The 22,140-nt window shown below is 46.0% G+C and overlaps 1 protein-coding gene across 4 annotated transcripts in view; it reads left to right on the forward strand.

Moving 5' to 3' along the window:
• The window catches only part of ERMARD (ER membrane associated RNA degradation), a 179,984-nt gene that overhangs the window by 87,954 nt on the left and 69,890 nt on the right, over positions 1-22,140 (forward strand). For all 4 annotated transcript variants that reach the window (XM_075339637.1, XM_075339636.1, XM_075339638.1 and 1 more), the window contains 4 exons: positions 619-648; positions 7,888-7,956; positions 9,717-9,884; positions 10,966-11,052. In XM_075339637.1, coding sequence (XP_075195752.1) covers positions 619-648; positions 7,888-7,956; positions 9,717-9,884; positions 10,966-11,052 — 354 coding nt within the window. The remainder of the gene's footprint in view (positions 1-618; positions 649-7,887; positions 7,957-9,716; positions 9,885-10,965; positions 11,053-22,140) is intronic.

The following is a 22,140-nucleotide window of genomic DNA, read 5'->3' on the forward strand; positions in this document are numbered from 1 at the left end:
CAAATAACAGATTTTTTCTGTGTTTGTGTTTATTTTGTTTCACTTACAGATTAGTAATGGGGGGTCTTATAAATGCCCTCCATTCCTAATCTAGGGCTTAGGGGCAGCTGTGAGCTCTCATTAACCCTTTATATTACCCCAATTGCACCAAGGCAATTGGGATGAGCTGGGTAAAGCCGAGATTGTCGCATCTTATGGGCGTGACACTTCTGGGCAGCTGCAGGCTGCAATTTTTAGGCTGGGGGGGCCCAATACCCATGGGTCTCCCCAGCCTGAGAATACCAGCCCCCAGCTGTTGGCTTTATCATGTATGGGTATCAAAATTGGGGGGGGAGACATCATGCCGGTTATTAAAAATTATTTATTCAAATAATTAAAAAAAAAACTACATGAGGTCCCTCTTATATTGATACACAGTCAAGATAAGCACACGACTGGGGGCTTCAGCCTATAGCCGTATTCTCGTATACTATTCTGGGGAGCATCATAGTATGCCTATTGGAAAATGAAACGTTCTATAGGATGTGATTAGACAGTGTAGTAAAGGTAAACTGTTAACAATAAAACTGTTTCCTCACAATAACACTTAGAAATTTGTACGTCTTTTGTATCCCTTAGTCCACCAGTCTGTACACAACCTTTGATGAGGTAAGTTTTTTCCTGTATCCATTATTTTTTTTATATAATATATATATATCTATCTATATATATATATATATATATATAATATATTTTCATGAGTGTAAATTTAGTTTCTTGTCTGTGCCAATGAAGGACACATGAACTTGGTGTTATTAACGTAATACCTCACACATCGAACGTATAAAAGATGGTCTTACTATGACACGTGTGTCAGAGGTGACATGCTGAGACATTTTTGCTGACATGCGCAGCCCTGGCTTCACTGCCTTCACTAACAGAGGTATGTTAGCGCAGTTTGTGCCCTGCCTGTGGATGCTGATGCTGTCCGGTAGTGAAGCCAGAGTAGCAAGCAGCCAGTATCGGCATCTGGAGGCGGGTCAACTCTCCTGCTGAGAGCGCTGCACGAACGTCGCCAACTTTCCTCCGTTAGTGAAGGCAGTGAATCCAGAGCTCCCCACCTGCAGACCTGCTCCCCCTGTAAGCTGCAGATGGCTCCTGAGGGATAGGACAGTCAGCTCAGGTGTGTGCTCCTTACATAAATGCCATTATCTTAAAGCAGGTACCAAAATCTCACCGTGCTGCCAGTGTACCCAACACAGTTACTGCTCTGCAACACTGGGGGAGAGAACACCCCATCAGAGACAGAAAACCCTGCCAAGACTTCACTGTGCTACCACTGTACCTCAACTGGTTACCCGACACTTTTAGCACCCTGGAAAATCTAGCGATGGCAATTTTTCCTTCTACGTACTTTTGTGAGACCTTATTCTCAGCGTTAAATAATAGTAAAACCAGTAAAAGAAACCGACTGACAGATGAAGTTAGTAGCGCTTGCTTGGGCTTGAAGTGTACGAAATGTCAACCTTCAATTGAAGATTTAGCCAATCAGATTCAGCAACAAAAAAGTCACTAAGCAGGTAAGGTAATGAATTAATTGTTTTTGCTTTATTAAGAAATACAGTACATATATTTAAAATTATAACTTTTTGTTATTAGAGCTAGAAATATTACAAATTATGGATTTTTCTAGAAGTGACACACCATTCGAGTTACCGTATTTTTCGGACTATAAGACGCACTTTTTTCCCCCCAAATGTTTGGGGGAAAGTGGGGGGTGCGTCTTATAGTCTGAATGTAGGGCTGCGGGGAATGAGGGTGCTGAGGTGGAGCGGGTCATCGGGGGCACGAGCAGGCTGCAGCAGCACCTGCCGTGATCACGTGGGCCCGCTCATTACATATGCACGCCCATCCTCCCGCCCATCTCTCAGCGCTGAAGCCGGCGCTGACAGGTGGGCGGGATGATGGGCTGGGGATGCGTGCTTACTAAACAGCCTGTCCACATTATCACCCCTGGCAAGTACAGCCTGGAGTGATCATGTGCGGCTGTATTCACTGCCCCCCCCGAGCATCATCATCAGCGTTGGGGGCAGTGAATCAGTATACTCACCGTTCCCCTGCAGCACTGCGATCTCCTCCTGTCTGTGCCAGCCACGTTGTGTGGAGCCGGCCACGATCCCTGCAGCACCGCGTTCTCCTCCTGTCTGCCGGCCGCGGCTGTGTGGAAACTAGCGGTGCTCACAGCGATGACGTCATCACTGTGCGCACGTGTCCACACACACAGCCGCGCCGGCACAGACAGAAGGACATCGCGATGCTGCAGGGATCGTGGCCAGCTCCACACAGCGCTGCCGGCACAGAAAGGGGGAGGAGCGATGCTGCGTGGAGCGAGGAAAGGTGAGTATAAACGTTTATTTTTTTTAGTTTTTTGTGTGCCACAGGATTCAGGACATATAGCAGGATGGGGGTATATGAGCAGGATGGGGGTATATGAGCAGGATGGGGGTATATTATGAGCAGGATGGGGGTATATTATCAGCAGGATGGGGGTATATGAGCAGGATGGGGGTATATGAGCAGGATGGGGGTATATGAGCAGGATGGGGGTATATGAGCAGGATGGGTTATATACCAGGATGGCAGTATATAGCAAGATGGGGCTATACCAGTATGAGGGACATATATATATATCAGGCATGAGGATCATTACCAGGATGAGGTACCTTAGTAGAAAATTTGGGGAGATTACCCCCATAACAGTCTCAGCAGCAGATCCTCACCCCATAACAGTGTGTCATGACCACATTTTTTGCTTAAAATTTTATTTTCCTATTTTCCTTCTCTAAAACCAGGGTGCATCTTATAGTCCGAAAAATACGGTATGCTCTATTTTTTTACGAATTTTTGACACACTGAACTCAAAAGGTTGGCCTTCACTGGTCTAACTCGATACTACTAGACCTGACCTGGCCAGTTTTTGTACAGACTAAAGGTCCCGGCTGCATAGACCCTAAAGGCTTCTGTGCAGACTGAAACAACCCAGCTGTCTGCTTTACCTGCACTAATTATCAAAAATAGGCGGTACCTCACTTCATTTTTTTAATTTATTTTGATTTTGATCTTAGCCGTGTACAGCCATCTTTCGCATACCGAAAAGCTTCTTGATTGGCGGCACTGCAGCCTTTCAACAAACTTTATTCAGCATCTGAACACCACTCGAACTCTGAACGCGGACATGTACTTCCGTCCATATTAGAGCTCTGGACAGTTAGTCTCTGGTACAAACCCTGAACTTGAAAGTTCAGGTTTGTTTATTCCCACTTCTGATGTAATAGTAGTTCATGAAGCTATAAGGGGTTAAGCAATGATTTGAACAGTTTCATTTATGAAAAAAATCTAGAAAGAAGGAACCGAATGCACAGCTCAAATCGATAAGAAGAAGGATGCTGCAGCCTGCATGAAACCATGAATGAGGGGAAAACAGAAAAGCTCATGCATAACCGGCGCGCAGCCCAATTATATAAAAAATAGTCAGTGACTGGTTCATATACTAGTCTAAATACAATTTTATTAGGTCCAATAACACACACAACACAAAAAATGTCATAAAACCAATTAACCCCTTCACGACCATGGACGGATCTTTCCGTCATGGATCGTGTCCCGGTAAGCCCCGCCCCCTGCCGCGGACAGGCGGCGTGGATCGGCACACATATCAGCTGTTTTCAACAGCTGACATGTGTGCCTACATGTTCCGAGTGGAATCGCATTCCACCCGGAACATTAACCCCTTAGATCTCGCTGCCAAAGTCTGGCAGCGAGATCTATATACGGCGGCCATCTTTTTTACTTACCGCCGCCCCCTCCGGACGTCACGTGAGTGATCACGTGACGTTCGCTGGTTGCCATCGTAGCACAGGGTCATGTGATGACGCCTGGTGCTACGAAGTTTCACTTTCATTCTTCCTCGGCACGGAGCAGAGGAAGAAAGAAAGTGACTATTTCTGCTGTTTACAGCGGTATAGCTGTGATCAGCAGATAGCGATCAGCAATCGGATTGCTGATCGCTTATAGCCCCCTAGGGAGACTAGTAAAATAAAATAAAAAAAGTGAAAAAAAGTTTTAAAAAAATTAAAAAAAAAACAAAAAACCTAAAAGTTCAAATCACCCCCCTTTCCCCCCATTGAAAATTAAAGGGTTAAAAAATAAATAAATATACACATATTTGGTATCGCCGCGTTCAGAAATGCCCGATCTATCACAATATAAAATCAATTAATCTGATTGGTAAACGGCGTAGTGGCAAAAAAATTCCAAACGCCAAAATTACGTTTTTTGGTCGCCTCAAGTTTTACGCAAAATGCAATAACAGGCGATCAAAACGTAGCATCTGCGCAAAAATGCTACCATTAGAAACATCAGCTCGAGACACAAAAAATAAGCCGTCACTGAGCCATAGATCCCAAAAAATAAGAACGCTACGTGTTTCTGAAAATGGCGCAAAACGTGCGCCACTTTTATTGGACAAACTTGTGAATTTTTTTTAACCCCTTAGATACAAGTAAACCTATACATGTTTGGTGTCTACAAACTCACACCGACCTCAGGTATCATACCCATACATCAGTTTTACCATATAGTGAACACCGTGAATAAAACATCCCAAAAACTATTGTGCCATCACACTTTTTTTGCAATTTTTCCACACTTGGAATTTTTTTGCTGCTTTCCAGTACACCATATGGTAAAAGTTATGGTTTCATTTAAAAGTACAACTTGTCCCGCAAAAAACAAGCTCTCATATGGCAAGATTGACGGAAAAATAAAAAAGTTACGGCTCTCGGAAGAAGGGGAGCAAAAAACAAAAACGCAAAAACGGAAAGTGCCCCGGGGCTGAAGGGGTTAAAATGTGCAGAATAGCACAGGTACAAACACGTTCCTTCTGGGATCAGGTGGAAAAATTGCCATACATGGAGTCATGCAAAAAACTGAGCATATGTACACAGAATTAATTATCTATACCTCCTGTATATGTATCAATGATTTTTGCATAACTCATGGGTTAGTGATGTAAAACAGGTGAATAATAACAGTACATGTACCCCAAGGATCATAGGTAATGAATTATCAGACCATAAATACACAATGTGCAGATGTAATATATCCCTAGTGGTGGGACCTATATAGTCACATGAACAAGCTATGAATAGTGAGCCATTCAGAGAGTATCAATGGTGTCCAAGGTGTCCTGTAGGGCATAATCCACCAGAGTCAAACAATGGAATCTGATAATAACACAGTAAGGGTCATGCGGTACATAGTCGTCACCTGGTTAGTCAGTCAAAGTATATTACCCAAAGTATGGAGCATGGAATAAGAGTCATGGCAACACCAGGGGGAGCGTGGCCGGCCCCACGCGTATCGCTGCGAACAGCTTCATCAGGGGAAGGTGTGGTTTAGGCCATGTGGGGGGGTATATATAGGAACCTTAATTAATTCATTAAAAACAAGTGGTGAAGAGTTAACTTTCCGTTGGTGGTTACTATGGACGTTGTATATACACGGAGATGGGCGCTGCCATGACCGGATATGGTGTCATATCCGGAATCCCGAAACCCGGAAGTTACATCAAAACAGCCGGTTCCAAGGAAAACAGGCAGTAGTCGCCCGAGAGGCGCAATGAGAGCTCCATAGATACAGAGCATCTTAAGTATACATGAAAAAACGTTCCGGATCAACAATATGCGGAGACATGGTTGTCACCGCAACTGGAAGTGATGTCACACTCATATCTGAATGTGTCTATGGGCCCTGCGCATGCTCCCAAGGGGTACATAAAAATTATCTACAATTCAGTACAAAACGTACGTCAGTCATAAGAGCTCTGATCAAGTTAACAACAGTTTATTTACTATATGAGTGCAAGTGCCCGAGGGCAATGGTACATGCAGGGATTGTCATGGTTGGTATTAAATCCCACCGGTGTCCACAAGTCCCCCAGTATACCAGTGCATATTGTCAGGTAATAATCACATAGTGGATATACGGTACCACATACTTTTATAAATGTAACCTCAGACAGATTAATACCACATAATGTGGATTTATTATAGGTACATGGTATCCCCATGACAAAAATCATCATACAAAAAAAGGATCCCTGTCCAGTGCAAATTCTATTAATATGTAAATGGTATTGTCATACTTAAGGCCCCGTCACACTAAGCAACATCGCTAGCAACATCGCTGCTAACGAACAACTTTTGTGACGTTGCTAGCGATGTTGCTGTGTGTGACATCCAGCAACAACCTGGCCCCTGCTGTGAGGTCGTTGGATGTTGCTGAATGTCCTGGGCCATTTTTTAGTTGTTGCTGTCCTGCTGTGAAGCACAGATCGCTGTGTGTGACAGCGAGACAGCAACAACTAAATGTGCAGGCAGCAGGAGCCGGCTTCTGCGGAGGCTGGTAACCAATGTAAACATCGGGTAACCAAGAAGCCCTGTCCTTGGTTACCCGATATTTACCTTTGTTACCAGCCTCCGCCGCTCTCACGGTCAGTGCCGGCTCCTGCTCTGTGCACATGTAGCTGCAGGACACATCGGGTTAATTAACCCGATGTGTGCTGTAGCTAGGAGAGCAGGGAGCCAGCGCTAAGCATTGTGCGCTGCTCCCTGCTCTGTGCACATTTAGCTGCAGCACACATCGGGTAATTAACCCGATGTGTCCTGCAGCTAGGAGAGCAGGGAGCCAGCGCTAAGCATTGTGCGCTGCTCCCTGCTCTGTGCACATTTAGCTGCAGCACACATCGGGTAATTAACCCGATGTGTGCTGTAACTAGGAGAGCAGGGAGCCAGCGCTCAGTGTGCGCTGCTCCCTGCTCTCTGCACGTGTAGCTCCGTGCACTGGTAACCAAGGTAAATATCGGGTTGGTTACCGATATTTACCTTAGTTACCAAGCGCAGCATCTTCCACGCGGCGCTGGGGGCTGGTCACTGGTTGCTGGTGAGCTCACCAGCAACTCGTGTAGCGACGCTCCAGCGATCCCTGCCAGGTCAGGTTGCTGGTGGGATCGCTGGAGCGTTGCTGTGTGACATCTCACCAGCAACCTCCTAGCAACTTACCAGCGATCCCTATCGTTGTTGGGATCGCTGGTAAGTTGCTTAGTGTGACTGGACCTTTACTGTCATCTCAGCAATGTTTTGTTTTATGCTGTCTGAAATCTGTCACCTGGTATCATGGCTTTCATGAGAAATGACTACTGGCTGATTTCTTCTCTGTTTATGCAAATGCAGGGCATTTTGCAGCATGCTGTAAGTTGTGCTGCTCACTGAGCTCTAAAGGGAACCAATCACCAGGATTTTGCTATATGAAGTAAAGGCAAACTCCTGCAACATTTTATTGAAGACACTGCAATGAAGACTATGAGCGGCAGGGGCACATACACAGATGTAAAAAGAAAATAAATACATCTGCGTACGCGCTGATGCCAGTCATAGTCTTCTCCAGTGCCTTCAATAAAATGGTGTTGGAGATCGCTGTACGCGCATGTGCAGACTCCGGTACCATTTTAATGAAGACATAATTACTGTAGCAATGCGCACGCGCCACCAACTGCAGCAATGGCAGTGTGGCGTGATATTTAAATAAAGAAAAGAAGGGGGCACTGAGGACCCGATCAACAAAGACCGATACCCGATGCAGACGTCAATCAAAGTGCAGTGCATTTCTGCAACTTTGATTAAAGATATTTCTACAACCAAGCATCCGATCTTTCAACAAAAGGTATGCTGGGATTCAGCATCCTAATGCCAGTATGGCACTGCCTTTATGGCATATAGCAAAATCCTGGTGGTTTGTTCCCTTTAAATCAGTGTTTGAAAATTGACAAAAACGTTTGCTTTTTCATAGATATTAGCAAAACATTTAAATGATGGCTCTCCTAATCGTTTGCCTGGTGTTCTGGGAGAATCCACTATGGTAAGTGTTTATTGCACAGAGCCAAAGCAAAGCTAAAGTATTGTATGCTAAAAAGCACAGACACAAGATGATCAGATCTGACCTTCTATACAGTTTTGTTTTAAGCATAACTCATAGAAGTACACAGATAGAACTTTTCTTAAAAAAGGAATAGCCTTTTCTTTCATAGACATTTCATTAATTAGTGCTAATTTATGTTTATATTATTAATAGCTGTAGTACCCAGTATTGCCCGGGATAGTAACTGTTTCTGTCTCTCTCCCGCTCTCCCTCTCTCACAGTCTCTGTCTCCCTCACTGACTGTCTATCTCTCTCTCTCTATTTGTCTTTCTGTCTGTCTCTCTGTCTGTCTCTTTCCCTGTTTGTCTCTCCATCTCTCTGTCTGTCTCTTTCCTTGTTTGTCTCTTTTCCTGTCTGTGTCTTTTCCTGTCTGTCTCTTGGTCTGTCTGTCTCTTTCCCTGTCTGTCTCTTTCCCTGTCTGTCTCTTTCCCTGTCTGTCTCTTTGCCTGTCTGTCTCTTTCCCTGTCTGTCTCTTTCCCTGTCTGCCTCTGTCATTTTCTGTCTGTCTGTCTCCCTGTCTGCCTCTTTCTGTCTGTCTCTTTCCCTGTCTGCTTCTGTCTGTCTGCCTCTTTCCCTGTCTGCCTTGTTCTCTGTCTGTGCCTGTCTGTCTGTCTCTCAGTTTGTCTCTTTATCTGTCTCTCCACAGAAATCATTACCTCACACATAAGCTTACTATACTAGGAATGTCCATCGTTGTCTATAGCAACCAATCACTGCTTCTATTAATGACCTGTAGCTCCAAGCTCCATTGACTTTAATGGAGGCAGGTTTTTTGGTGAGTAACTTTAAAGCGCGGGGTTAAATTTTCCCCTCAAAACATAGTCTACGACATTCCCTGAGTCACATGAGGTGTCTGTGCAAAATTTTGTGATTGCAAATGCCACAGTGCGGATTCCTTTAGCAGACATACATACACACACACACATACACAATACATACACACAGCTTTATATATTAGATATAATATTATACTATTTTTATGTGATCATTTGCAAACAATTGGTGAATATAAACTGCATAAGTTTTAATTTCCTTGTTTCTAAAATCCAGAGAATAAGAACAAATAGAAAATGAATACAACAACATATATACAATACAGGGCTGCTATAAAAGCTGTTGATTATAAGTCCTCCCAAAGTGTAGGTTAAATATCAGTTGCCTTATCTTATTAAATTGCCAAAATTGCAAAATGCTTGCAAAAATGAGCAACTTTGTAATGTAACCCTTATTAAAAATCCTCTTATCTCAAGAACAGAGGGATGTTTAATTCTATGGTTTACAGTTCATTGCCAAGGTTACTCGCCATCTCAGAAGTGTCTGATTTCCCCGTGAATGAGCATATACTTGCAAGCAGTTTTCTATACATTTTGCAAGCACTGCACTGACGCTTGCCACATTGATGGTTCAATTCAGATTTAGTACCCCAGCGCTCCTCCGATGCTGCAGTTTCCTCTGCCAGCTGGATCAGCGAGCACAAAGTTTGGGCCAGAGGCTCAGCAATACTGCTAACCTGAAATACAAGTAGCACATAGCTCCCAGGCAAACGGGAGGCAGAGGTGCAGTGTGCCACTGAAGAATGAAAGCCAGACATCCCCTTTAATATACAGTAAATATATTAAAAATTATTGTCTTTAAAATGTATTCTCAACAGACTGGTACAAGTTATATACCAATCAACATTTATTTTTACTCTCTGACAGGAATTTCTTTGGGACATGTTAAATCATCAGGAGGGTCCAAGAGTGAGAGACCATCTCAGTCATGGAGAAATACAACTGTGTAAATTTCCAAAACAGTTTGCCTGTGAGTTACTGGGGTTTTCAATCGTACTTCTTCACAAGCATCTTGAACAAGATTCCTTTGACAAGGTTAGAAACACTCTTTCAGAGTAAAGATTATATCCTTGGTGTGATATGCAGCATGTCTGGTCTCCTTCTGATGTGCACATTGCATTGTGAAAGTAAGGGGTACTTCTCACATAGCAAGATCGCTAGCGAGATCGCTGCTGAGTCACAGGTTTTGTGACGTACCAGTGACCTCATCAGCGATCTCACTGTGTGTGACACTAAGCAGCGACCTGGCCCCTGCTGTGAAATCTCTGATCGTTACACACTGTTCTGGTTCATTTTTTTGGCCGTTGGGCTCCCGCAGGGCAACACGCATCGGTGTGTTTGACACCTTACCCAACGACCTCGTTCGCGACTCACGTAAGCGTGCATCTTCGTTGTTTTCCGCGCCCTCTCTGTTCCGATTGGTGATCGCTACTGCGTTCAGATTGTCTGCTTCCATCCTCTGTTCTGGCTTGTAGATCACAGTACATTTCAGAGGGCTGAATTCACTTGTCCCGGACCGCGTATAGCAGCAGATCGTAATACAGTCCATTATGCATCGGGACTGTAGGATGGACAAGGTTGGAGAAGGATGGAAGCGCTATTATTTTTCCTTCTCTAAAGGCAAGGCCGCCCAGTCACAATGCAGTTACGACCACCAATCAGAGCAGAGGGGGCGCGGAAAAGGCAATGTAGATCCACGCCTATGTTACTAATCAAGATTTGAATCGTGCTATGTGACAGTGTCCCAGCGACCGCCGTATCGTTGCTGCGTCGTTGGGAAGATCTGACTTGTTTGACAGGTCACCAGCGACCCTTTAGCGATGTACCAGCGATCCTGACCAGGTCGTATCGTGGTCGGAATCGCTGGTACGTCGTTTAGTGTGACGGTACCCTAACTTGTATATTTGTATGGCACATTTTACAGTTTGTTTAGAGTAAGCTGTCTGCCTTGTTCTTAGAAGTACTGTATATGTGTATTTGTGTTTAGATAGATACAGGTTATGTAATAGTCGTCACTATCTGGTTTACTTGTATATAAAGAAAAACACCGGTATAAAGTAAGATTTGTTACATTTATATAACATTTTGCACTAATACTTCAAACTCTTTTGAATAGGAGGACATTGCAGTATTGTACCCAATAATTGATGCTGTTGGATCATATAGGTCCAGATTTCATCCAATTGCACTAGTTCAAAATCAGGTATGTGGCTATTTTATTCTAGGTCCTATTTCTGAATTTTTCTGCAGACAAGTCTACAGCAACAAATATATAATATTCAGGCAAAGGGTACACATCGCTCAGGTATGATGCTGCATATTGTAATTACTGTACTGTACTGTCATTTGAATTACATGACCTCCAAACATAATATTATATTAAACATATACGGTACATATAAGAGTGCTGAAGACCAGTTGAGTGCTGTGCTAGTCCCAAGGGTGTTATATCCCCCGACTAGCTGCTTTCTAAGCATGTTAGCACGCCCACAGGGGCGTACTAACATGCTATTGAATGCAGTGTCACAAGTGGTCGCTGTGACCGCGCTTCTGAATGCCTGGCACTTCCGGTCATGCACAGTATGAAGCCGGGTGTACACGTCCTGGCTTCAGAGAGGTCTATTGCGCATCACCGGAAGTGCCGGGCATTCAGAAGAGTGGTCATAGCAAACACAGGTGCGCACGTCACCGCTGGATATCATGTTAGTACGCTCCTGTGGGCTTACTAACATGCTAAGAGGGCAGCTAGTCGGAGGATATAACACCCTTGGGACTAGTCCCTTCACTCATTAGCATAAGATAAAAAATCTTTAGAAATAATTTTTCTAAAGATCACTTTATCTATGCTAGTGTATACAGGGATGGTTAGGCAGGGATTAGCAATGTGCACCCAGAACTGCTCGTGGTTCTGGGTGTATATTGCACCTGACAAGTTCCATTCACAACAACTTGTGAGGAGTTCAGAGACGCATTATCCTGCTTACAGAGGTTCTGGCTATTAGAAAATATTGCCATGAAACTGTGCATTTGGTCTGCAAAAATGTTTAGGTGAGTGGTACATGTCAGAATCACATTCACATAAATACTAAGACCCACTGATTACAGTGGAGAATAAGAATGCTTGCCTTTTTCCCATAGCATTATCTTGATACCATCTCTTCTACAGACGAGCAACATGCACACTCATTTGTCATTCTAACAAGTGAAATTTCTCAGCCATGTCATTGTGATAGACAGAACCATAGGATAGTCTTCTGCCACCAGGAGGCTGACACTGACATTGCATAGCAAAAATAATTGTCTCCTTCCCATCAGACTATACTTTGCCCATGGGACTTGGTCTTTTTAGTTTTTTTTCTGTGTCAGGTCGGCCAGCTGCCGGGGGCACGGTCCTTGGGTCCCTTGTTGGTGGGGAGCACAGCAGTCATGCTCTGGGGGAGGAAGAAGCAGGGAATAGCAAGCAAGATGTCTCTGAGATGTTGGTTAACCTCTCCCCTTCTAACTCATTTGCTCCTTTTGCCCTGTTCAGTGGCAGCTTCTGACCAAGGTCTCACCGGATGGGGGGCAGTTTTTTAAACACTTCTCGGTGCATGGAACATTGGACAGTCAGGAGAAGCTCCTCCGAATCATTGAGCTAGAACTCATGGCTTTCCATGGGGCTGTTTTGCATTGGCAGCATCTACTTCAAGGGCTGCCAGTCAGGGTTCAGTTAGACAATGCTACGGCTGTATAATATATCAACTGTCCGGGGGGGGCGAAAAGAGAGGAATGTTGAGGGGAGGGGACAGGAATTAGTTCTACCATGTTTGAGATGGCAAGGATAATTGAGTGGGAAAAAACAAGTTTCCTCTGATCTTGGCAGTTTATATTCCCAAAATAGACAATTGAGCAACAGACTTCTTCAGTCATCAACGGATAGATCTGGGAGAGTGGGCCCTTCACACGGAGACTTTCGGTCAGATTTATCTTCAGTGGGGCACTGCACATATCAATCTAAGGCTTTCAGGCTTAATCACAAGGTACCAAAATTTTACACAAGAACAATGGACCCACAGGCAGTCGATGCTGTGGCAATTCCTTGGTCCCAGTTCTTGCTGTCATATCTCCTCCCACCTCTACCTCCTCTTCCCAAGCTTTTCAAGAAGATCAGATTAGAAGGTATTCCAGTCATTCTGGTGGCTCCAGATTGGCTTCGGAAAGCCTTGTACTCGGACGTCATCAACCTACTGGGCAATGTTCCGTGGCCTATTTCACATTGTCCAGAGCTTTGGTCCCATGGTCTGTTCTACCACCACTATTTAAAGCCACTTGCTTTAATGGCATGGCTGTTGAAGCCATGGTTCTGAGGAGGTCAGATCTTTTGGATTTAGTTATTAAGACCTTGATTAGGGCGCATAAGCCGCCTTGGCGTCATATTTACCATCGCACTTGGACAGCATACTTTTGCTGGTTCAAGTCTTCTTTTATAATAGTAAATTCCTCAAACAAAATAGCCAGGGTAGAAACCTGTCCCTTAACCCTTTCACGACCGGCCGATTTTTCGCTTTCCGTTTTTTTTTTTCGCCATTCTTTTTCTGAGAGACGTAACTTTTTTATTTTTCAGTCAATATGGTCATGTGAGGGCTCATTTTTTGCGGAACGAGCTGTACTTTTAAATGAAACCATCAGTTTTACCATATTGTGTACTAGAAAATGGCAAAAAAATTCCAAATGCTGAAAAATTGCAAAAAAAGTGCGATAGCACTATGGTTTTTGAGATATTTTATTCACTGTGTTCACTATATGGTAAAACTGATGTGTGGGTGTGATGCCTCAGGTCAGTGCGAGTTCGTAGACACCAAACATGTATAGGTTTACTTTTATATAAGGGGTTAAAAAAAAATCGGAAGTTTGTCCGAAAAAAGTGGCGCACGTTTTACGCCATATTCCGTGACCCGTAGCGTTCTCATTTTTCGGGATCTTAGGCTCAATGACGGCTTATTTTTTGCGTCTCGAGCTGACGTTTTTAACGGTACCATTTTTGCGCAGATGCTACGTTTTGATCGCCTCTTATTGCATTTTGCGCAAAAGTTGTGGCGACAAAAAAACGTCGTTTTGGCGTTTGGAATTTTTTTGCCGCTACGCCGTTTACTGATCAGATTAATTGATTTTATATTTTGATAGATCGGGCGTTTCTGAACGCGGCGATACCAAATGTGTGTATATTTTTTATTTTTTTAACCCTTTAATTTTTAATGGGGCGAATGGGGGGTGATTTGAACTTTTAGGTTTTTTTGTTTTTTTTTAATTTTTTAAAACTTTTTTTTTTACTTTTTTTTTTTATTTTACTAGTCCCCCTAGGGGGCTATTGCGATCAGCATTCCGATCGCTCTGCAGTATCTGCTGATCACAGCTGGAAGGCTGTAAACAGCAGATACGCTGTCTTTCTCTTTTGCTGTGCCCCGGGCACAGCGAAAGTGAAACCAATTCATGTGTAGTACAGGAGTCATCACATGACCCTGTACTACCATGACAACTATCGGGAGTCACGTGATCGCGTCACGTGACTTCCGGTTTCGGCGGTAAGTAAAACTTTACCGCGATTGCGCTTATAATGGCGCTGTCATGTATTGACAGCGCCATTATAAGGGGTTAATCGGCACGAGCAGATAACGATTCTGCTCGTGCCTAGCAGGCACACATCTCAGCTGTGAAAATCAGCTGAGATGTGTGCCGATCGCGGCATGCTGCCGCCGGAGGACCGCGGGCAGTAAGATTATGTCCTTTAGGACGTAATTTTACGGCCCGCGGTCGTTAAGGGGTTAAAGAAGTTGTCCAGTTACCAAAACTGATTTTTTTTTTTTCTGATAAATCTTGCTAATATGTGCCCCTCAACACATCTATTATGTTTTTTCAGCAAAATTACCTTTCATTGTGCACTAGCAGCACATGCTCATTGCTGGCTCCAGCTCTGATGGGGTTAATCTCTCCTCTGACTTCCTGTGTTCAGTTCCTACAAGTCCCAGAATTCTTTGTGGCTCTAGGGCGGTGTCTGGCTTATCTAACACACCCATTGTGTCTAATACACCCACTCTGCTCCCACCCAAACCCTCCTCCCTGCCTCTTCCCAGTGGATGTGCACTGAGATCAATTACACAGAGACAGCAGCAGCTCTACACAGCCAGGGGAAGAAAGTGTGTGTGCGCGTATATACAGTGTGTGTGCGTATATACAGTGTGTGTGTGTATATATACAGTGTGTGTGTGAGTGTGTATGTGTGTGTGTATGTCATACTCACCTGTCTGCAGGGTCCCGGTGCCATGCCCGCTTCCAGCCCCTGTCCCGGTCCCGCCGCTTTGGCTGTGTGCAGTCTCCCCGGTGCATGCACGAAGCTTGCAGGACCTGGCCGTGGATCACCTGATGCAATCACCTGACGCATCAGCTGATCGTAGTCTTGCCGGCTTTTTCGCGCCCGGCCGGCTATCAGCTGATCCTGCCGTCAGGGGACTTCATCAGCTGATTACCGGCCGCTCCTGCAGTGATGGGCCAGGATCAGACTCCGGTAACAGCACAGACGTGAGTATTTATTTATTTATTTTTTTTTTTTTCTACTGATGCATCAGCTGATTGTATAATCGGCTTTTATACAATCAGCTGATGTATGATGTGATTCACATCCTTTAACCTGACACATCATCTGATCGCTTTGCCTTCTAGCAAACCGATCAGATGATCTTGGATCCGGATTGGACGGCGCGGGACCCGAACCCAGGATTACTGCGGAGGGGGGTTTATTTCAATAAAGATGGAGTCACTAATTGTGTTGTGTTTTATTTCTAATAAAAATATTTTTCTGTGTGTTGTGTTTTTTTTTTTTTTTTATCATTACTAGAAATTCATGGTGGCCATGTCTAATATTGGCGTGACACCATGAATTTCGGGCTTAGGGCTAGCTGATAATATACAGCTAGCCCTAACTCCATTATTACCCGGCTAGCCACCCGGCATCAGGGCAGCTGGAAGAGTTGGATACAGCGCCAGAAGATGGCGCTTCTATGAAAGCGCCATTTTCTGGGGTGGCTGCGGACTGCAATTCGCAGTGCGGGTGCCCAGAAAGCTTGGGCACCCTTCACTGTGGATTCCAATCCCCAGCTGCCTAGTTGTACCCGGCTGGACACCAAAATTAGGCGAAGCTCACGTCATTTTTTTTTTAATTATTTCATGAAATTCATGAAATAATTAAAAAAAAGGGCTTCTCTATATTTTTGGTTCCCAGCCGGGTACAACTAGGCAGCTGGGGGGGGTTGGGGGCAGCCCGTACCTGCCTGCTGTACCCGGCTAGCATACAAAAATATGGCGAAGCCCATGTCATTTTTTTTTTCTTTTTGGGTAAAAAACTGCATACAGTCCTGGATGGAGGATGCTGAGCCTTGTAGTTCTGCAGCTGCTGTCTGCTCTCCTGCATACAATGAACATTTTGAATAAGGAACTGACATCAGACCTTTTTTATTTTTTTCATCAACAATCTTTAATGGCATTGTGCACTGATTAAAAACGCAGTGAGCAAAAACGCAGCAAAAAAGGCACCAAATCGCGGCAAAAACGTGACATGCAGCACTGCAGGTGACAGAGCAGAGCAAGTTGGTGACATGCTCTGCTCTGACACATAGTGTGCTGCATGTCACTGTATCCACTCTGGGACTTGTTGTGCAGGTGACCGGATGATACATGTCACTAACTGCCCCACTCTGTGATTTCTGCTGCATAGTACCAACTGTATACACTCTCACCTGCACAACAAGTCCCATAGTGGAGACAGTTAGTGACATGTAGCATCCGGTCACCTGCACTACAAGTGCCAGAGTGGTGAAAGATAGTGACATGCAGCACACTATGTGTCAGAGCAGAGCATGTCACTGTCTCCACTCCGCTGACCTCACAGCCCGTACACGCTGCGATGGATGCAGGGGGACACAGAACAAGTAATCGGCCGACACTGGAGTCATCTGATTACTTGGGATGAATTGAGCAGTAAAATGCTCTGGTGCTCGATGGGCGAAGCCCATGCCGATTTTTTTTAAAAAAAAGTCATTAAAAATAAAAAAACAAAAAAATCACATTGTTTGTGGGCTCCCGCTGCATTTTCTGTTGCTAAGGGTAACCAAAGCAGCTACTGGCTGCTAGCCCCCGCTGCTTGGTGTTACTTTCACTGGCAATAGAAATGCAGGGAAGCATTTTTTTTTATAAAGGTTTTTCCCTGAAAACGTTCTTAAGAAAATGACGTGGGCTTCGCCATATTTTTGTATGCTAGCCAGGTACAGCAGGCAGCTACGGGCTGCCCCCAACCCCCAGCTGCCTAGTTGTACCCGGCTGGGAACCAAAAATATAGAGAAGCCCTTTTTTTTTTTTTTATTTCATGAATTTCATGAAATAATTAAAAAAAAAAATGACATGGGCTTCGCCGAATTTTTGAGTCCAGCCAGGTACAACTAGGCAGCTGGGGATTGGAATCCGCAGTGAAGGGTGCCCAAACTTTCTGGGCCCCCCGCTGCGAATTGCAGTCCACAGCCGCCCCAGAAAATGGCGCTTTCATAGAAGCGCCATCTTCTGGCGCTGTATCCAACTCTTCCAGTGGCCCTGGTGGCAGGTGGCACGCTGGGTAATAAGGGGTTAATACCAGCTATGTTTTACCCGCTGGTATAAAGCCCGAGATTCTTAATGTCAGGCCAAGGTTGACCTGGCCATTAAGAATCTCCAATAAAGGGTTTAAAAAAAAAAGACCACACAGAGAAAAATACTTTATTAGAAATAAATACACAGACACAGTAGGGACTCCATGTTTATTACTCCCTCTCACCCCTCCACGATGGAGAGATTTCTGTACTGACCATGCCAGGAGAGAGCGAGGGAAAAGAGAGAGAGCGAGGGGGGGGAGGAAAAGAAAGCGAGCGGGGGGGGAGGAAAAGAGAGCGAGGGGGGGAGGAAAAGAGAGCGAGGGGGGGAGGAAAAGAGAGCGAGGGGGGAGGAAAAGAGAGCGAGGGGGGAGGAAAAGAGAGCGAGGGGGGGAGGAAAAGAGAGCGAGGGGGGGAGGAAAAGAGAGCGAGGGGGGAGGAAAAGAGAGCGAGGGGGGAGGAAAAGAGAGCGAGGGGGGGAGGAAAAGAGAGCGAGGGGGGGAGGAAAAGAGAGCGAGGGGGGGAGGAAAAGAAAGCAAGGGGGGAGGAAAAGAGCGAGGGGGGAGGAAAAGAGAGCGAGCGGGGGGGGAAAGAGATCGAGCGGGGGGAGAACAGAGCGAGGGGGGAGAACAGAGCGAGGGGGGGAGAACAGAGCGAGGGGGGAGGAAAAGAGAGTGAGGGGGGAGGAAAAGAGAGCGAGAGGGGAGGAAAAGAGAGCGAGGGGGGAGGAAAAGAGAGCGAGGGGGGAGGAAAAGAGAGCGAAGGGGGAGGAAAAGAGAGCGAGGGGGGAGGAAAAGAGAGCGAGAGGGGGAGGAAAAGAGAGCGAGGGGGGGGAGGAAAAGAGAGCGAGCGGGGGTGGAAAGAGAGCGAGCGGGGGGAGAACAGAGCGAGGGGGGAGGAAAAGAGAGCGAGGGGGGAGGAAAAGAGAGCGAGGGGGGGAGGAAAAGAGAGCGAGGGGGGGAGGAAAAGAGAGCGAGGGGGGAGGAAAAGAGAGCGAGGGGGGAGGAAAAGAGCGAGGGGGGGAGGAAAAGAGAGCGAGGGGGGAGGAAAAGAGAGCGAGGGGGGAGGAAAAGAGAGCGAGGGGGGAGGAAAAGAGAGCGAGGGGGGGAGGAAAAGAGAGCGAGAGGGGGAGGAAAAGAGAGCGAGGGGGGGAGGAAAAGAGAGCGAGGGGGGAGGAAAAGAGAGCGAGGGGGGAGGAAAAGAGAGCGAGGGGGGGAGGAAAAGAGAGCGAGGGGGGGAGGAAAAGAGAGCGAGGGGGGAGGAAAAGAGAGCGAGGGGGGAGGAAAAGAGAGCGCGGGGGGAAGAGAGCGAGGGAAAAGAGAGAGGAGAGAGGGATAAGAGGGGGGCAGAAAAGAGGGGGAAGAGGGGAGGGGGAGAAGAGTGGGGGGAGAGAAGAGAGTGGGGAAAGAACAGGGGGGGGGCAGAGGTGCTCTGTCACCAACTGTCTCCACTCTGTGACTTGTGGTGCAGGTGACAGAGTGCAGACAGTTGGTCCCATGCAGCAGGACAGATGGCAGAGCACAGCGGTGACATGCCTGTCAGTGTCTTGCTGCTGGGAGGAGCAGATGATCACACTGCCCGACACCGGCCGCTCTCCTGACATCGCAGCAGAGCGGGCGGGTGGACAGTGTGAGCACATACTTACGTGCAGGGGGGGATTCAGCTGAAGAACCCCCCTCCCTGTACTGCACACTGGCGCCCCGTGGCTCACCATCTGCAGGGCTCTAGCCGGCTCAACAGTGACGTCTTCCGGCTCCTCCCCTCGATGCTGGGCTGTGATGTGCGGTAGTCACCGCCCACAGCCCTGTCACTCAATCTGAGTGGCGCCGGCATCCTGTGACGTACCCGTCTTGTTTGAGAGCCCGGAAATGCCGGGACGTCAGAGGATGCCGGCGGCCACAGCTCCAGGGGGTCATGTGACCGGCACTGAGCGTGCAGGATAGCGCCGCTCAGTGCCAGAACTGGAAACAGAAGCCAATGGAGAAGACGCCTAGAAAGGTAAGTAGAGCTCATACAGAAAATAAAAAAAATGGGTGAACCACCCCTTTAAGGGAGTTGAGTGCTAGTCCTGTCTCCAATACAGACTGCAAAAAGGAAAGCAGTCCCAGCAAAGAAAAAGACATCAAAGAAATACTTTGATGTCTTTTTCTTTGCTGGGACTGCTTTCCTTTTTGCAGTCTGTATTGGAGACAGGACTAGCACTCAACTCACATAAGGGACAGGTTTCCACCCTGGCTATTTTGTTTGAGGAATTTGACTGCAGAGCCACAGATCAAGAGTTTTCTTCAAGGATTGGCCATATCAGGCCTCCTTTATTCCTGGGAACTTAATTTGGTTTTGAAGGTTCTTAAAAAAACAGCAAAGCAAAAGTTGGTGCTATAGAACTGTGGTCACAATTAAAATTTAACCTTTAATGGTTAAGTTAAAATACTTATAAACCACACAACTTTAAATGGTTGTAAAACCAACCGAGATAATTAGAGCTGATGTTAAGCTCCTCCTATTACCAAGTTTGGACAAGTTGTACCCGGTAGGAAAACCCCCACCGTAGTGACAATAGTTGAGACAGTAGTGTGAAGTTGTCTCATAGATAATACATAAACAGTAATCCACAGTAATCAATGACCATAACATAGGTCTCACTGTGATATATGAAGCAAAGACAAGTTGTCCAAAAGAGGGGGGGGGCACCAAGTTAGCCTCACAATACCCCTCAGTTGTCAACAATCTGACCTGATACTTTCTTAGACCTCCCAACGCGTTTCTTAATTCGCTTAGTCATCAGGGGACTGTGGTCAAGAAATTAAAGCTGCAAAGATAAACAGTATGATCAGAATAGAGAATCTACAAACGTATACAAAGAAGTCGCAAAGTATATTCCAAGGAAAACATGTTCCTACTTTCATTGAAAAACGGACCTCCAGCATGGTGTGTCCGGGTCTGACATAGAGCACTGGGCTTTCAAAATTGCCGCCCTTAAATATCCTGTGGGCGGACCACACATCGCCCCACTTGTCATAATGAGGCTCACTAAAGACGCCCCCATGCTGGAGAGGCGACACCCCCCAAGAGGCCAGACCAACCATAAAAGGAAGGCCAAAAGAGGCTCCACCCACCAGAGCATCCGTCCACTAACAGTGGAGGACGTGCATACAAATCCCCGCCCCTAGAAACCACAACAACCAGTGACATATACGCCCAAAAAGGTTTAAGGCGATGAAGTAACACCCACCACAGGCAGACATCACGAAGGTAACGCCTCCGTGCGTTCCGGTCAGGTGACCCGTCTACAGGCGATTAACGTCACTCAGGCACCGCCCGTCATATTGTCACCTGTCCGGCCAATGACCCGAGCAGCGTGCATTAACACGCCGCATATCCGGGCACGTGACAACTCACCGAGCAATAGGCGTCATTTAGACGCCGCCCATTCTCGCGTCACGTGTCCGGTCACATGGATCGCCATCACCATACTCATGGAACGCCCATAACTACGTCAGAAGCCTGGAGCTACGCTCCCCATGCAAATGTAGGTTACGCCCACATATTGTGAGGGCTAGAGGAACGTCCATAAGTATGTCCCACATCTGATCACATGAGTGATTTGCCAATATTAAAATAGCACATAGAAAAAGCATAATGTGGGAGGATAGGCCACTTGGCAATGTGTAGGTTGTAAATAGGTGTTTAATGTACAAGAACAACCTGCTATGCATATTAATCATAGGACTAAGTGGGGAGGGGGAGGGGGGGGGGGGCGGCGGGCGGGGCTCAATGTTGATATAATAACATAAGAAGAGGAGAAGGTTGAATATACATTGCGCTCCAGTTGTCCTAAAAAGTATAATAATAATAATAATAATTTTATTCATTTATATAGCGCTATTAATTCCACAGCGCTTTACATACATTGGCAACACTGTCCCCATTGGGGCTCACAATCTAGAGTCCCTATCTGTATGTCTTTGTAGTATAAACCTATTATAAGGACACACTAATTGGATTAAGGCAGGCACCCACAAAGGTACAATCAACATGGACACGGGGAAGTTAGGCAATTACCATGCCAAGAGGAAAAGGAAGGGAAAGACCCGGGGGAGGAAAGAAGGGGGGGTATGTAAACAGTCACAAAAAGGTAGGTGGGGTTTTTTGGGGCATCCTATAGATGTCCCTGCACTGCCCTATCTGTCACCTACCTACCAAGGGAGTGTAATAACACCTTAAAGTACCGGGTGCCCCGGCTCCACGGTGGCTGTCCCTGAAATCCCTAGGGGGCCCTATGATCTACAGGAATCACCCAAACGTGAGGATCTCATTAAGGCCCAACGGTGTCTGAGTCTTCAGTGTATGAATCCATTTACACTCAAGTTGGAGAATTCTACGGTCCCAATCCCCACCTTGAGCCGGATAATTAATAAGATCGATATCCATGAAGGTCAAACCCGAGACCTCTCCATTGTGCGTTATTTCCATATGTTTTGCCAGCAGAGTGTCTCTCTTATTGGCTATGTCTCTGAGGTGTTCCCCGACACGCCTTCTGAACTCCCTCCTCATCTTGCCTACATACTCAAGGCCACAGCCACATCTTGCTTTATAAATTACGCCTCTCGAACGACAGTTGATAAAGGCTCTAATATCAA

The sequence above is a fragment of the Anomaloglossus baeobatrachus genome, chromosome 3, assembly GCF_048569485.1.
Source record: "Anomaloglossus baeobatrachus isolate aAnoBae1 chromosome 3, aAnoBae1.hap1, whole genome shotgun sequence".
NCBI lineage: Eukaryota > Metazoa > Chordata > Amphibia > Anura > Aromobatidae > Anomaloglossus > Anomaloglossus baeobatrachus.